Source organism: Aquarana catesbeiana, linkage group LG01 (assembly GCF_042186555.1).
Source record: "Aquarana catesbeiana isolate 2022-GZ linkage group LG01, ASM4218655v1, whole genome shotgun sequence".
Lineage (NCBI taxonomy): Eukaryota > Metazoa > Chordata > Amphibia > Anura > Ranidae > Aquarana > Aquarana catesbeiana.
The window spans coordinates 421,639,482-421,657,558 of record NC_133324.1 but is presented as its reverse complement, the minus strand read 5'-3'; the positions used below and the strand labels follow the sequence as shown (position 1 = coordinate 421,657,558).

General features: G+C 41.2%; 1 protein-coding gene across 1 annotated transcript in view; it reads right to left on the bottom strand.

The window, feature by feature from the left end:
- SNAPC3 (small nuclear RNA activating complex polypeptide 3) overlaps positions 1 to 18,077 on the bottom strand; it is a 115,577-nt gene that overhangs the window by 47,350 nt on the left and 50,150 nt on the right. Inside the window, exons 4-6 of the mRNA XM_073635710.1 lie at positions 13,333 to 13,437; positions 3,462 to 3,611; positions 1,993 to 2,075 (exon numbers count right to left, since the gene is read on the bottom strand). Coding sequence (XP_073491811.1) covers positions 1,993 to 2,075; positions 3,462 to 3,611; positions 13,333 to 13,437 — 338 coding nt within the window. The remainder of the gene's footprint in view (positions 1 to 1,992; positions 2,076 to 3,461; positions 3,612 to 13,332; positions 13,438 to 18,077) is intronic.

Genomic DNA, 18,077 nt, shown 5'->3' with positions numbered 1-18,077 from the left:
GTGTGGTTTGACCACCGTTTTCATATGCGGGCGCTACTCGCGTATGCGTTCGCTTCTGCGCGCGAGCTCGTCGGGACAGGGGGGTTTTAAAATTTTTTTTTTTATTTTTATTATTTATTTTACAATATTTTATTTATTTTTACACTGTTTAAAAAAAAAAAAAAAAAAATTGTGTCACTTTTATTCCTATTACAAGGAATGTAAACATCCCTTGTAATAGAAAAAAGCATGGCAGGACCTCTTAAATATGAGATCTGGGGTCAAAAAGACCTCAGATCTCATATTTACACTAAAAAGCAATAAAAAAAAAAAAAAAAAAAAAAGTCATTTAGAAAAACGACATTTTAAAAAATATGCCTTTAAGAGGCGTGGACGGAAGTGACGTTTTGACGTCGCTTCCGCCCAGCAGTGTCATGGAAACGAGTGAGCGCCATCTTGGCCTCAGGGACCACTTTTATCTGAAAGCCGGCCGCCGCACGAAAACGGGGATACCGGGGTTATGGCAGCTAGCTGCTGCCATAACAACGATATCCCCGTTCAAACTTAGGACGTACATAGTCGTGCGGCGGTCGGGAAGTGGTTAAGGACCAGCCTCGTTTTGGATTTTAGGTGTTTACATGTTTAAAACAGGTTTTTTTGCTAGAAAATTACTTAGAATCCCCAAACATTATAGGTTGTTTTTTTTCTAACACCTTAGAGAATAAAACGGCGGTCATTGCAATACTTTTTTTCACACCGTATTTGCGCAGCTATCTTACAAGCGCGCTTTTTTTGGAAAAAATTCACTTTTTTGAAAAAAAAAAATAGGACAATAGTACAGTTAGCCCAATTTTTTTTATATTGTGAAAGATAATGTTACGCTGAGTAAATTGATACCCAACGTCACGCTTCAAAATTGCGCCCGCTCGTGGAATGGCGTCAAACTTTTACCCTCAAAAATCTCCATAGGCGATGTTTAAAAAATTCTACTGGTTGCATGTTTTGCGTTACAGAGGAGGTCTAGGGCTAGAATTATTGCTCTCGCTCTAACGATTGCGGCGATACCTTACATGTGTGGTTTGACCACCGTTTTCATATGCGGGCTCTACTCACGTATGCGTTCGCTTCTGTGCGCAAGCTCGTCAGGACGGGGGGTTTTTAAAACATTTTTTTTTAATTTTTATTATTTATTTTACATGATTTAATTTATTTTTACACTGTTTTAAAATAAAAAAAACGGTGTCACTTTTATTCCTTTTACAAGGAATGTAAATCCCTTGTAATAGAAAAAAGCAGGACAGGACCTCTTAAATATGAGATCTGGGGTCAAAAAGACCTCAGATCTCATATTTACACTAAAATGCAATTAAAAAAAAAAAAAAAAAGTAATTTAAAAAAATGACATTGAAAAAAATGTGCCTTTAAGACGTATGGGAGGAAGTGACGTTTTGACGTCGCTTCCGCCCAGCAGTGTCATGAAGACAGGTGGGCGCCACCTTAGCCTCACTCGTCTCCAGGAACAGCAGGGAGACAGGCGCGATCGCCTCCACCGCTACAGACGGCTCCGGTAAGCAGCGGAGGGCAACGGATCGTTGCGAGAGGGGGGCCCTCTCCCACCACCAAAATGATCTCGTGGCGAATCTGCAGCAGAGGCCACTTTTATCTGAAAGCCGACCACCGCACGAAAACGGGGATACCGGGGTTATGGCAGCTAGCTGCTGCCATAACAACAATATCCCCCACCAAACTTTGGACGTACATTGGCGTGCGGCGGTCGGCAAGTGGGTAAGAAACAGTCATTTATTTTTCATTCAAGTGAAAACAAAAAAACAAAAAAAAAAAAAACAACATGGGTCCCTAAGGTCACCAGGAATACAAAGAGTGCTTAAAACTGCTTAAAAAAAATACATAAATAAAATTTAAAAAAAAGGACTTCAAAATATACTTTTTTTTGCAAAACAGGTTATGAATATTCACAACTCAATTCAAATAAAAATGTTATATGCATTGTACCTGCTTAGATCTCTGCACTCTGGATACCTCATATCATTGTAAAATATACCTTCAAAATAAAAGAATGCCGATTTGAAAAGATCCTAAAAAAAAAAATATTGAGAAAAATATAAAACACAATGCAAGTCAAACTCAAACAACTTTTACTAGAAGAGGGAAGGGTTATAAATTCTGTTATATTTTATTGCTAGACAAGATCTACCCTCTCTACTTACCCTGGTGACAATTGCCACACAGGCAGAAAGTGCTGGAAAATCAAAGATTTGACAACTGTCACCAGAAGTGACATCACTGGCCATCAGAAGCCCATCACAGGCCATCCTAAACCTAGGGATAGAGAATATACCACCACTCCTCAGGAAATTCACCACACACCTATTCCTAGCCGCCAAACTAGTAATTCTTAGGCTCTGGAAATCTCCTGATCTTCCTGAGATTGAAGAAGTTATTCACACACTCTCAATTCACCACACATATGAAAGCATGCTAGCCAATGTAGAAGGAAAATATGTGGAGTTTCTTCAACATCGGGAACCATGGATAGAATGGTATAAAGCACATATAGGACAATGACACCAAAAGGATCGGCAAGGTCAGCTAATCTGAAGCTCATGAAAATAATATACGCAGCCCCGAGCATAACCTACAAACAATAATGGCACCATTTAAAAAGGGACCTAGTTCCTTCTTTTCCTTTTCTCCCCACCTCCAAGTTTATTTACCCCTTATTTCTTTTTTAAAAAAAGAAAAAGTTGGAGATACATGTTACTAATATACACGTTACCAAAGCAAAATGTACTGCATGAATAGCAAGTTGTAACGTAATAAAGAAGTAATTAACATTTTCAAGGGCAGCTCTCCCTAGGTCGCAGGTAGTTCCCATTGGGGCGACTCGGGTGAAGGGACAGTCCCACTAGTTGCTGAATATCAGTTGTTATGCATACAGAAGTTTGAAGAATGTAATAACTTGTATTCTAGAGATGAACGTCTGCACTTGTACCAATTTTGTATTGATGATACATGTTATTCATCTTTTGTCTTACTGTTAAATTGAGTAAAAATTGAATGGAGGGGGAATTACCCTCACTTTGAAGACATTTCCTCTCATTTTCTGTCTACATATGGTTAGGAATGATTTGTTCAAAAGGTACATCTCTGTAACAAAGTAAGAATTAACTTGTAGTATTTGCTGGACTACTAAATGACAAAATGGTGATGTTAACATGTGGTTCAATTTCAAATCTATGTCTTCAAATATAATTGGATATTCCCCGTAACAAAATACTCACAAATCACCAAATCAACAATACTAGCTGAAAACGAATATGTCAGGACATGTCAGCAATGTTTTCATGGACAAAACAAAAAACACAAAAGCTCCTCAAGGTAGGATAGACCATAATTCTCATTTCCTTGTTTCTTTTCAAAAATAGGCCTGCGGGGTCATTGTACCCCAATAAAAATTTTACCTTGCAAATGTTTTCAGGAGCCAAATCTGGATTGTCGCTGAACTCCCCTCCAATTTGTAGGTCACTGACACATTTGATGGCATCTCTCAATTCTGAAAGCCTCTGACTGCCAAGCACTAATATGGTCTCATAGGGTTTGTATTCTTTGTGCTGTAATAGAATAAAACATGCCATTAACTGCTTGCCGATCAGCCGCCGCCTTTATACTGCGTTGTATGAACGTTGCATGAATGTGCATTTGTCAGTTAAAGCGACAGTGCCGTATTGCAAAAAATGGCCTGGCCATTAAGGGGGCAAATCCTTCCGGGGCTGAAGTGGTTTGCCCCTTAATGACCAGGCCATTTTTTGCACTACGGCACTGCGTCACTTTAACTGACAATTGTACAGTCGTGAGATGCTGTACCCAAACAAAATTGACGCCCTCTTTTCCCCACAAATAGAGCTTTCTTTTGGTGGTATTTGGTTACCTCTGCGTTTTTTATTTTTTACGCTATAAAACAAAAAAAGTGTCAATTTTTTGCTATAATAAATATCCAAAAATGTTTTAAAAAAGCTAAAAATAAAAACAAATCGCAGTAAGTGTATATTGATTGGTTTGCACAAAAGTTATAGCGTCTACAAAATAGGAGACTAGTAATTGGGTGATCAGCGATTTTTATCTGGACTAAGACATTGCGGTGGGCAGATCGGACACTTGACACTTTTTTGGGACCACTGACATTTATACAGCGATCAGTGCTAAAAATAGCCACTTATATCTGTATAAATGTCACTGGCAAAGAAGGGGTTAACACTAGGGGATTATCAAGGGGTTAAATTTGTGTCCTAGGGGGTGTTTCTAACTGTGGGGGGGGATGGGACTGCCTGGGGGAGGGGACCGATCGCTGTTCCTAAGCAGTAGGAACAACAGATCAGTCTCCTCACCCCTGACAGAAGGGAGATCTGTCTGTTTACATTGACAGACCTCCGTTCTGTCTCTCTCTGGAGCAATTGCGGGTCGCCGGCTTACATGGCGACCGCTGGGCACGCACATGGGCACGCGACGACGGAGCCACCTAGTGCTCTTAAAGCAGTCGACGTGCAGGTACATCAGCTCGCCCAGAGGAGCCAACCTGCCGCAGTATAACCGTGGCGGCAGGTCCTCAATTGTTAAAGTAGAAATTCAGCCAAAAACTAAATCTACTGGCAGCCACATTCTAAGACTAATCTATCTAAGCCTGTACATACCTTTTCTGCAGCCTATCCAGTCCAATCCCACGCCGAGCTGTCAGTGCAGCTTCTGTGTGTAGGTTTGTGCAGGAGAGACAGCTGACAATCAATGTCCCATAGTAACTCTATGGGCGACGTCACTTCGCAGGCATTTCACAGCCGTTGTAAGCTGTCTCTTCTACACAGCATCCGCCGCTGGAGACCAGGCTGGATAGGCAGCAGAAAGGTATATCAATTTTTGCTTTATAGGGTTAGATAGATTAGTCTTAGAACGTGGCTGCCAGTAGATTTATAGCTTTAGGCTGAATTTGCACTTTAATGAAGACATCTAAATCAGATATACTTTTGTAATTTAGAATAAAGCAAAATAATTTTTGGGCGTTTGCCTCCATTTTGGTAGCCACAGAAAGAAAAGCATTGTAGTGAAAGTGGAGTGCAGAATATCAGAGACAGTGAAATGTGGCATCTAAAGATATGTAGATCAGGGCAGAAATTAAAGTGTAGGCAGTGGAGGTAAAGACTCCAGAGAAAGTAGTATGGACTAGAAGTGGACACAGCCAGTGAAAGGTGTGTGTATATATACATTGGAAATTCCACAGAATAAAGTGCAAGCAGTGGAAGGAGAGCTGCCAGAGAAGCTACTGCAGACAGTGTGGGAAGAGCTAAGATAGAATCCAATATACACACACTGGAGAAAGAGCTACAACACAGATGTGTGCAGTTTTTAGTGCTTTGGACATTGCCAAAGAAAATGTGTCTGGGCTCTATTCTGTCCACTGGCAACTCATAGGAAACAGCTGCAAAGACCCCATAAAAAAAAAAAAAAAAAAAAAAAAGGTTCAATTTAATTCCCTTTAAAATTATATATTTAGGGTGTGTCCTCTCTTGGGAGATTTGTTCTCTCATCCCATCATTGTGAACACTATCAAATTAATATTTTAGAAAACATTTTCAAACATCATTTTCAGAGCTAAATTGTACACTATAGTTACTATTACTACGTTTAAAGAAGAGCTCAATAGGCTACATGAACATGGGTGCATTTTCCTGAACAATGTAAAGACACTGCATATTTCTGGTGTCCCAGATGTCCTAGAGCTTAGTACAGCCACCCATAGACAAGAATGAGTATAGGCAGCTGTTCACATATATTTGCATAAAGTAGTGCACATGCACAGACATAATGTACCTAGGGGGTTTGGTGCATTACATCTATGTGCGTGCATTACTTTACAGAAATAGTGGCACCTTGCTGTGTACAGCCACCTTCACCCATTCATGTCTTTGTGTGGCAGTGTCTATGTTACAGGGGCAAATGCGCCCATATGCATATAGCCCAACCATCAAGAAATAAAATAAAATAATTGCTAATTAAAACTATTCCCATGTGTACAAACAAATAGCAAAATTGTGCAAATTCTGTGCAAGTGTTTGTGTGTGCGTAAAAAACAGTTGCTTAGTGCAAAACACTGCAATTCAACAGCATGAAAATCAGCAAGTGTTCAGACCCACTTCTTAATAGAGTGCATCCATGTACTTTTTTTAAACCAAAAACCTTTCTTCTCCAAATGAAATAAAAAAATTCTTCCACCCCTCCACTACCAGGTGCAACCATAATGGGATAGAATCCAAATGTAGAAGACCAGTTAGATCAATAAGCTAGACCAGCCCTCAAAAAACCCACTCGCCTGCTCGAGTGGATTTTGAGGGCTGGTGAGCTATTGGCTGCCTGGGAGCGGGGAGCGAGCACTGCTGGCAGCCTGGGTTGAATGGGAGTCCTTCCTCCCATTCAACCCATTCCTTGAATGGGAGTCCAGCGATCGCGGAGGGGCCCGGATGATCAGAGCGCAGGGAACACAGCTATAACAGCTTTCATTTCACATTACTGTGTTCCCCCACTGCTCGCTCTCACATATATGAGAGAGGGGCTATAGCCCCTCCTCCTGGTCCCGGGACTTTGATAGACAGATCAGCCGTCCAATCCCAGGACGGGAGATCTGTCAATCAAAGTCCCCCCGCCAGGGGGTGGGGCTATATGTGACGTTGAGCAGTGGGAAGACCGCAATTGAAATGAAAGCGGTTATCGATGTGTTTCCTCATCCGGGTGGCTCTCCTGTTCTTCTCCTCCCCTGCACGGGTAGGCTGCATGGTGGACACAGGCTGCATTGGTGGGCACGGATAAAGTTGTTAATATTTTATTTTTATAACTTAATTCTGCATAAAACATTTAAGTGTCATTTTATGAGGGCGTGTTTAGGGGTGGAATTAGGGGCGGGGCAGAGGCAGGATTGAGTGGGGCAACTGGTGGCTAGTAACCCTTGAGGCCTGGCTAGTAGCTCAGGACTTGAAATTTTGAGCCCTGAGCTAGACTAAAAAAAGTGTGTACATATACACACACACATATACATACATACATATACACACACATTCTACCATGCAAAAGTATTAAGAATGCTTTCAGAAATAGAAACGTTAGTAGTTTATTGTTCTCAATTAAAGTGGAAAGTAAATGAACAGAAGAGAAATCCAAATCAAAACAATTTTTGGGTTGACCTCCCCTTTACCTTCAAAAGAGCATCAATTCTTCTAGGTACACTTTCACGCAGTTTTTGAAGGAACTCCGCAGATAGTTCTCCAAGATGTTTGGCACAACCTAACCACAGATCTTCTAGGCTGCCTCAAATCCTTCTGTCTCTTGTAATACCAGACAGATTCCATGATGTTGATATTAGGGCTCTATGGGGGCCAAACCATCACTTTCAGGACGACTCCTTCTTTACGCTGAAGATAGTTATTAAGGATATTGGCTGTATGTTTGGGATTGTTGTCCTGCGGCAGAATAAATCTGCCAGGATTTCTCAGCATTGAGGAAACCATCGATCCTGACCAAATCTCCAACTCCATTAGCAGAAATGCAGCCCCAAACTTGTCACAGCCAAATATTTTAAATTTTGACTCATCAATTCAGAGCACCTGTTGTCATTTTTCTGCACACCAGTTCCTATATTTTTATACAAAACATTTTTTTTTATCTTAATGCATGCTTTGCATGAAGGTAAAAAAACATTTTATATTGCTCCGTCCTCCCCTTTCCTTGTGTGAAAGGGAAGAGAGGTGAGAAGAGATCCAGCACTGTGCACAGCTGCATCTCTTCTCCCCTCTCTTCCTCTTCACACAGGGACTCGAACAGCAGCAAAAGCCATTGGTACCCGTCAATCAAATGCAGTGAGAAGGAAGTGGAGGGTGGGGCTAAGTCCTGCTGTGTGTCTATGAAGTGCGACTCCATTGTCACCATTAGCTTCTAGACACTTGATTTTCGGCGAACTACTGCATGAACTACATTGACTAGTGTGTCCAAAGGAATTGCTCTGCATGATGTTTCAATTTCTTCCTGTAGTGTAGTCAGTGTAGCTGGTTTTCCACAGTACAACACATCCTTTGGTGTTCCACACAGATAGAAATCGAGGGGTGTTAAGTCTAGGGAACGTGGAGGGAATTCAACAGCACCTCTACGTCCTATCCAACGTCCTGGTACAATGTCATTGAGATACACTCTCACGTCTTAGTGGTAGTGAGGTGGTGTGCCATTTTGCTGGAAGTAAAATTGCTCATCCGCATAAACCGCACAATGGCCGGTAAAATGGATGTGCTTTGCGTGTCAAGGGACACTGGACCAGTGACTGTGCCTTCAAAAAAGAATGGTCCAATTAAACCCCAGGATGACAGGCCACACCAGACATTGAGCCCTGGTAAATTGATTACTTTGCCCACATCAACATGAGGATGTTCTGGAGCTCAATAAACACAATTATCACAGTTTATAGTACCATTTAGTTTAAACTGCACATCATCAGACCACACCATTTTCTGCACAAACTCCTCATCCTCATGTACAATCACAGTACTCCATTCTACGATCATGGTCATCTTCATTCATGCCATGTAACTGTCTCAGGATGAAAAATTTTCAGTGTGCTCTCTTCAGAATACATTGTATACTTGCTTTCTTGTCTATATTCCCATCGCACACATTCCTGGATCACAGACTCATATGTATCGGGTGCTATCACAGATCAATACACATAAGGCATCTGATAAAGGGGTCCTGCGTGGCTCCAAAACATTGTACTTGTTCTTTTGTGATGTGGTCTCTATGCAATAAAAGCTTTGGACTACAATTGAAGATCCATGGTGTGCTGTCGAATATGTGTATTGATTTACATTGTATGCTTGATCTGCTAATTCCTGTGCCCATAGTTTGACAGACTTTTCCAGTGAGCATGTAAACTGTTGCAAAACTATATTCGAGGAAGCAGAACTTGTAGCTGTGCGACGACTCCCAGAACGTTGCTTGTGCACATCACACACAGCGTCATCATTTTTTAACTTGTCACGAATTGTGCGAGTGGTGTTGGTGGTTCTGTTCCAAACTCTTGGACCTTGAGCTCTGTCACACGGAAAATATGATCTATGCAAAAAATTACATAAAGCCTACAGCAGGCAATTCATATCTACACTACCAAAAGCTGCCAACACCCCAGATGGATCTCTAATATCCCTAAAAGTCAATTCAACCGCCTGAAACGAAATTGCACCCATAACCCTGAATACATCAGACAAGGCAACCGGTTTAAAACCAAGTTCGAGGAAAAAGGGTACCCCCAGCCCTAGTACAAGAAGCATTTGCCAAATTCTTGGATGATGACTTTTCCGCCCCCCATACAGAACCACAAACCCAACCCATCACCCCCTCCCAACCCCAAACCACCAGGTTTATCACCCAATTTCACTCCCAATATAAAAAAAGTAAAGAATCTTCCAAAAACATTGGGACATCCTACTTGAGGACCCCATGTTAAAATCATCCATCCACACTGCACCCAAGATCACATACCGCAAAGCCAGAAGCATAAAAAGCTTCATCACTCCAAGCAGGCTCAAAACTACACGCAATAGACCAACCCCGTCCCGGACATTCCTTACACTAAATGGCATGTACCTATGCAAAAAGCTAAAATGTCTCACCTGCAAATTTGTCCCCCACCGCCAAAAATCCTTTTCCACAAAAGGAAACACCTACCAACTCAGAGAATTCTTCAATTGTTCCTCAGAATTCGTAAATCTATGGCATTTGTTGCCCTTGCGACCTACTCTACATCGGTCGAACTATCCGAACACTCAGGAAAAGATTTGGAGAACACCGCAGATCAATAGAAGAAAACTTTAACCTAACCATCCCTAGACACTTTAAAGAATACCACCAAGGCTCCACCAATGTAATACGGGTCTGGGTTATAGAACAAATACCCAGGACTCTCCCCCCAGCAGAGTGCTTCAAACGCCTCTGTGAAAGGGAAAATTTTGGATATACACTCTCGACACCCTTGCGCCTGGAGGCCTGAATGAGGATATAGAAATTAACCCAGTCCTCTAAAAAAAATCCATCCTCAACCATGTCAAAACCCAACTCATCCCACATCACCCACCTATAGCCCCAACATATACCTCACATACAATTACCTCCCCCCCGTCTCCCCCCCCCCAACCATACGCTCCCCCCCAAACCCCCATGCCTTCCCTCCCTTTCTCCCCCCCCCCCCCCAACTTCACGTACCCCTATTATCCCCCCATGCAATCCACTGATAACCGCAATCCACCTCAGCATGCGCCTATACATTCTATGGTCCCACAGAACACATGCACATGTGCTTTTGTGTACATGTGCCTATACATACACATGAACCTTACGTCCTTTCCCCATCATCTGTATGTGTGTATTTAGGTGGACACATATACAAAAAAAAAAAAAAAATTTTTTTTATTATTTCTTATTATTCCTTCTTTCATACTTTTTTTTATAAATTCATCTATATCCTTTTTATTATTATTATATTTTTTACATTCATTCATCAAATACCCTTCCACCTTCGTCCCCATGGTCTAATCACCCAAAAATCAGAATTGTTTTACCCCATTTCATCCTTATATATATTTTTTCTATTTTTATCCCCATTCTCTTATATGTTAAAAAATAAAAACATTTTTTATCAGTTTTGATAATTTTCCAATTTTTTACTTTTCTTTTTTTTTTACACATCTTTTCACCTTCTTCCTTTTCTCCATTAATATACCCCTTCCAGGTGTACAAATGTATATACAAATATTCTCTTCCACCCCCACCCCACGTCTTCTTTTGTCTCATATTATGTGCTCCTTGATAGCAAACATCCATGTATTTTGTCCCTCTGCCGCTCTCTCTCCTGCACACACACTATCACCACCTCCGCTATCTCTCCGTGTCCCCCATACTCTTTTTCTTCCCTTTCCTTTACTCTGCAACCCAGCAACAATACTATTGGCTGACAGAGCCTGTGTAATATATATCCAACCCCTCCCACGGCTCCCTGAAGCCCATTACGAGGCAGACGGGACTACGACCTGATTGGCCCGCCTGCCCTTCTTATACCACTCCTAATATGGATGACAGCTATGCCTGATGAAGGAGCACGCATGCTCCGAATGCGTGCACGCCCATAGCGTCACCGGGACCCGGAAAACACAAACAGAGGATCCATGCTGTAACTCTCCTGCCCCAGCCTGAGACACTGGTTACCACCGGCGCCGACAGACAGGACAAGAGGAGAACACCTCAGCACTTAGGATCATCCCCTGTGGAGCCCTGCTGCCTACCACCCGGACTAACCCTACCTGATGTGTCTGTTTATTATATCCTACTCTGAGTGAGTGTATTTCTACCTGTAATAAATGTGTATATTTTAAATACTGCACTTAGGTTGGCGCTGCTTCTTTCTCTTTTTTTTCTGCTCCAAACTCACGCCTCTGTCATTGAACTTCACACACATTTTCCGATTTACAATACCACTTCAAAATGGTCTTGCGTTGCTCGAAAGTCAAGCATACTGCCGCCATTTTCTTTGACTCTCTCCTCACGGTCACATGATGAGAACAACAACGATGTGACTACTGACATCTTTGGGGGAAACATGATACTATATAAAAACCCAAGAATCGCGCTTATGTGCAAGTATAAACCATAAATTGACATATGAAACTATGAGTGGATTAGTAATCACTAGAAAAAATTCAAATTAAAAACAAAGTTGGATGGGTATAAGGTGCAAAGAAAGAATAAGTCTCTGTGAATAATAACGACAAATATCATCCACCCATGCAAAACAAAAAGTACAAAAAACGTCCACAAAAGACGATCTTCATCCACTGTGTGACATAAAGATGTGATCCACCACCGGTATAGAAGGGGTTACTTTTTACCAAACAGACATGATCCCCCACTACAGAGGATCATGAAAAGCATAACAGCTGTGACTCTGGAAATATCACCCGTGCTGATCTGCCGCTGGGTCCTTGGATCATCGCCTTGTATGAACCGGCTCATAGGAAATGCATAGCCTATTCAGGAATGTTCACTGAACGGCATCCTGGTTCGGAGGTGATGACACTGAATGACTGCCTAATGATGGACCCAGAGGTGGAGAGATGAACCAAAAATATAAACTGCTGGACCAAAAAATCTGGGTGTCACTTGTCCGGCTGGGCAGCATGAACATGTGTGTAAATCACAAGACTGGATAGACAGAGCCAGAAATCCTGTGGCAGGTAATCTGTATACATATATGTATTTCAATTGTGTATTTCACTTTAATATTGTTTTATTACTGGAAAGTCTTTGTTGGTCTTGGTCTCTGAACACGCAACTTTTGACCGTGAGAAAGTTGCGAGTTCAAAGACCAAGACCAACAAAGACTTTCCAGTAATAAAACAATATTAAAGTGAAATATACCCATACAACTTAGTTTTTAATTTGAATTTTTTCTAGCAATTACTAATCCACTCACTTGGTTTCATATGTCAATTTATGGTTTATACTTGCACATAAGCGCGATTCTTGGGTTTTTATATTTTATTACTATATGGGTGTCATATAATTAGAATTGCTGCTTTTCACATTTATCTAGTTTCACATATTTGAGTTATTTACTCACACATACCTTAGCGCAGTTTTTTTTTCCTGTTTTATTTTAAACATAATACTACACATTGCTGCCATAATTCAATTCATGTTTTAAAAAAGGGCATAGATAACTGCTGAAGTGTGTATACATTTGGGGGTCTCAGTCTCTCTCTCTATACACACACACAGGACTTTGTATGATGGCACAATTTTGCTATTGTTGCACTGATTTATGGCATTTGCACACTTTTTTTTTTAATTCAAAGTGCTGCTTTTAATAATATATATTTTATGATATTAAAACAGCTGCTAGAGATTTATGTATTTGATTTTAGCATGGACTTTTATACACACACACCCCTATTATTATGTTAATGAATGTTTAGTATGACAAATCTGATCTAAGCTAATGCACAGGCAGAGAGGCTTAATTATACATTAATAGACTGATGGGTTCAGTTTGGCATTACTGCCTAAAAATTCAGTGATTGTTTATAAACTCAAATCTTCATATAAGTGAAGTTTCTTCCCTGATTTTTTTTTCTAATATAGGGCATTTAGATTATAAACTTCCCCCTACTGTGACATGTAACAAAAATACATAAAAATAAAGCAGCAAATATGGAGCTGAATAAACTTTAATGCATATAATTAAATATTAGAACAAACCTTTTGGAAAATCATTGGATAAATCAAATTCAAAGTTAAAACCAGTTCTCCCTCATCAACCATGTCTGAAGGATCTTCTGGTCTCCTTCCTAAACCACGGGATTCCTAAAGAATTATAAATACATTAAAAAAAAAAAAGACAGTTTACAACATGCATGTAATTTAGTAAGTTTTTTTTTTTATATATAATCGGGGGGGGGGGGTATTCCCAAAGTTTAATAAATCGCTGTTCTGAAAATCTATTTCAAAACAAACAAGTCTTACAACCAAATGAGTATAAGCTGGCTGTGGTGATTTCATATTCTGGTCAACCACCTTTTTCTGACGTGGAAGTACATTTTTAAAAAAGAACTGCTTTTGGTGTATAAACTGCCTGTAAACTAATATAAATAGGAGACACTGTCCATATGGCTTTTGTTTTAAGTGTGATAGTGTAGCAGTACTTGCATTTAAGTGTTATAAATCAGTTCACTGCAGTCAAATGGCAGACTGCAGCAAAATATCGTACAGAGCTGGAAAGGCTTTTTTTTGTGTCCAAAAGTGTTCAAACATGATACACCACTGTGTAAATCTTCAGAAATGTGACAGCAAGGCCAGAAAATTAGAAATATTAACCTCACGAAGAACAGAAAGAGAAAAATTGGGGAGACCACCAGTTGAATAACAGGGGTTAAACATTCAATAACAGAACCTAACAGGCCCCAAAAATCAAAACCACAAAAGTTCAGAGACTCACACAGCCCGAACATCTACTTGGTGGTACTTTGTAAAGGTATGAACAGGGCCAGGTAGCAGTCTTAAACTTGATCTACTGAAGCCTGATGTTTAATAGCCCAGAAAGCACCAACACTCCTGGTAGAATCAGCCATCTTTAAGAACAGCTGAAGCCTGCCGTTTAGACAGTAAGCTTGAGAAATGGAAGCATAAACAGTGAATTAGACTGACAAATTGCTGCAGTCGACTTTAGGTAAACTTTACCTAAACAAACCACATTCAAGGTATGAAGCGCCTTGACCTCCGGCATTTGAGGCTTAGGACAGATAGAATGCAACACAATATCCTGGTTATGATGGAACAAAGAAACCATCTTAAAAGGAGTTGTAAAGGCAGAAGGTTTTTTTTTTATCTTAATAGATTCTATGCTTTAAGATAAAAAGCCTTCTGTGTGTAGCAGCCTCCCCCTAATACCTGAGCCTCATCTCTGTCCAGCGATGTCCACAAGTCCCTCATCCGTCCGGGACCCTCCATCTGATTGGCCGAGACAGCAGCAGTGTCATTGGCTCCCACGGCTGTCAAACTCAGTTAGCCAATCGGGAGAGAGGGGGCAGTGAAAAACGGCAGCTCCATGAACGTGAAACAGCAGCTCTGAATGGACACAGGGAGCGGTGACTCGGCTCAGGTGCTTGCTGTGGGGGCATTCGACAAGAGGGAGGGGCCAGGAGCAGCAAAGAAGGACCCAAGAAGAGGAGGATCCGGGCTGCTCTGTGCAAATCCACTGCACAGGGCAGGCAAGTATAACATGTTTTTTTTAAATAACAAGCGAGACTTTACAATCACCTTAAATAGAGGGGATAGCTGAGGGTACAAGACCATCTTATCACAATGGATCACCGGGAACAGTTGTTTACAGGCAAGAGCAGCTAATTCTGAAAATCTACGAGCTTAAGTAATGGCAACCAAAAAAATAACCTTCCATGTCAGAAGGACAGAGAGAAACTGGGATTTCTGCAATACAGAAAGCACCAAACGGAGGTTCCACAAAGTCCTGAGTGGTGGAACAATACATGTGAACCCCAGACTGGCGAAATGCCAGAATGCAAAATAAGTTTCCCCGTTTGATGGTGAATCTTCTGTGAAATCGCCTTCCTGGACCTCAGCAGGGTTGGAATGACCAAATCAGATACACCCCCACCAACCCCCCCCCCTTTCCTCCCTCTTTCTCTCACGACTCTAGCTTCAACAGCCATGCCATTAAAAGCCAGGGACTATAAAGAAGACTGTAAGTTTGGCCCCTGGGAGAGAAGGTTGGGTCAATACAGCAGGGTATACAGTTTATGATGCTGGAGTACTACGTTCTCCTGGGCCAAGCTGGTGATCAGAGATATTAGGGAGAATTGATTCCAGAGTGTCACAACAGCATTCACCATAAATATTTAGGGGTCCCTGGTCATGGATACAAACATGGACACCAGAAGATCCACATCCAGTCTTACCCACCTTTGGCAGAATTATTTAAACACCTCTAATCAAAGAGTCCACACTCCCCCATAGTCAGACATTGATGAATAAAAAAAAATCCACCTGCCATTAGACCCATGGCATTGTCCGACTGAACCTGCACAGGGAGACCCTTCAGCTGAAACAAGCAATGCAGCAGGGCAAAAAGAATCACCCTCAATTAAAGGCTGTTGATGAGCTACAGCCTCACCTGAACCAAGAAATTGTCCAGTACTCAACTCAAGCCCACCAGGCCAAAGTCCTTTGTCAGCCCCTCCATGACAGAGGGAGAAATGTTTTTCCCATTTTCAGCACACTCGAAGAAATCCACCAGTCCAGAGACAATCTCGTCTTGTGATGTAAATGCATAGATGAGTTCAGAAACTGCATCCTCTTGTCCCAGGTCAAGACGACATTCAGTTAGAGGGACCTGAAATTAATCTTGGCAAAAGCAACTGCTTTGAAGGAGGCTACTATCTTTCCCAAAGACGGGTCGAGGGGTTTGTCAGAAACAACCCAACCTGAGTAAGCAGAGCAAGGTATTTGACCTAGGATAGGATCACTTGACTGGACCTTGTCCTAAATCAGCCCCATATATTCCAAACTATGGGATGGGACCAAGGCTGACTTTTAAAACGTTCAGGACCCATCGAATTCTCTCCAGAGTCTGCACCAGTCACACTAAACTCCAGAAGCATACTGCTCCCTCAGAAGTATGTCATCCAGATAACCTATGGTAGGAATATCTTGAGCAAGTAGAAGCCCCAAGACTGGTGACTACTCTGGGAGCAGTAGACAGGCTGAATGGCAAAGTCACAAACATAGAAGTAGCAGTTTTACACTGCAAAAGGCAGGAACCGTTGGAGAGGTTGGAAGATTGACATATGAGGATAAGTATCCTTAAAATCCACTGATGCCAGCAAATCTCCCTGCTTGAGGAAGGCAACCACTAGTAGCACATCTAACTTTTGCACTCAGAGAAAGTCTCTTGGGATCTAGAATGGGGTGAACGTTGCCTGCTCAGTTCTGGAACCTTGAGGAGGCATAAGAAGAAACCGTGAAACCCTTTACTCTCTGAAACTAGATAGATTACTCCTTGTGATAGTAAGTGATCGAGCACTCGAAAAAGAAAGCCTTTCTTTGTGGATTCAAAGATACATTTAAAAAGCGCAGAAGGCTCTGAAATTCCAGCTTGTAACCTTAAGCCACTATACTGTGGACTAGTGGTGTGCTGAAACATATTGGCCAAAAATTGTGTTTTCTGCATTTTGCTGAAATAAAAAAAAAAAAGGCGCTGATAATTGTGCATGAGCAGTAGCCGTGACGCCGTGTGATGTCACTCGCTGTGAGGCTGGCGTCCCGTTGTTTCCCTTTTTTTGCCAGTTACCAATCACCTGAAGGTGGCAGCATAACCCAATCATAATGGATTTTGTGTTCTGGGATGTATGATAAAGACATTGCTTTTACTTTTATTCTTACAGAACGCCACAAATAACTTAATATTTAAAACATGCTGGTTTACAATGGGTTAACTCCATCAACATGTATGCTGTCTTGTGGATTTCTTCTTTATTTACAACTGACAATTTTACTAAGCGCCAAAGTACTGCTATTGCTACACTCCTACGCACCGCGCTGCTTTCCCCACGTTGTGTTTGACTGTCAACCGGTCAGTGGAGCACTGTCTGCTGCCTTTTTATAATTTTACCAATAAAGCAAAGTTTTTTACGGATTTACGCGATGGGGCTTATTCTTGTTTCATATGGATGTTACTGCGGGGAGTGACGGGAAGTGATCGGGATACCAGGAGAGGAGATCCGAACAGAGGACTGTCACCAGGGACCATTGCTGCAGGATACGGCTTACAGGCTTGATACCCCTGCAGGGGTGAATTCTTCCGGTGAGTGAGGGCACATAGGGGGCTCCTTTGGAAGGCTGGAAGAGTTTATCTTATCAAGAGTATTGCTAGATGTGTGAAGAGACTTATTATTGCACTTTAAGAAGAATGTTCTATGGACTTTCTTCCCTTATTTTCTTTTTGGGACATTTTTATGGACTGATAATTTAAAAATCAATTTTCAAACACTTTTATGTGCACTTATTATTATATGGTTTAGCACTTTTTGATGTACACATTCACACCATTTTTTATTTAGGAATTTTTTAATGATTTTTGGGCAATTTATCACTATCTTTTTTACTTTTTTATTTTTCCGGATCATTTCCATTTTAGTAAGGTGATAACACATATTGCACTTTATATATTTGTGGGCATTTTCACACACACACGTTGGAAGTTTACTATTCCCATATATATAATATTTTATTTTAGTTCTCACTATTTATTTATTTATTTATTCATTCACTTTATGCACCTTACTAGCTTCTGTATATTAGACAGGGTTTAGTGGAACAGCGCCGATAGCCCCAAATTTGGGTCTCTACATTATTCAGAATTTCACTTAGTTGTTTTTCTGTGCTGGGGGGGGCTGCAGTTCCTTTATTGCCTAAGCGCGGAGCTATTTGTC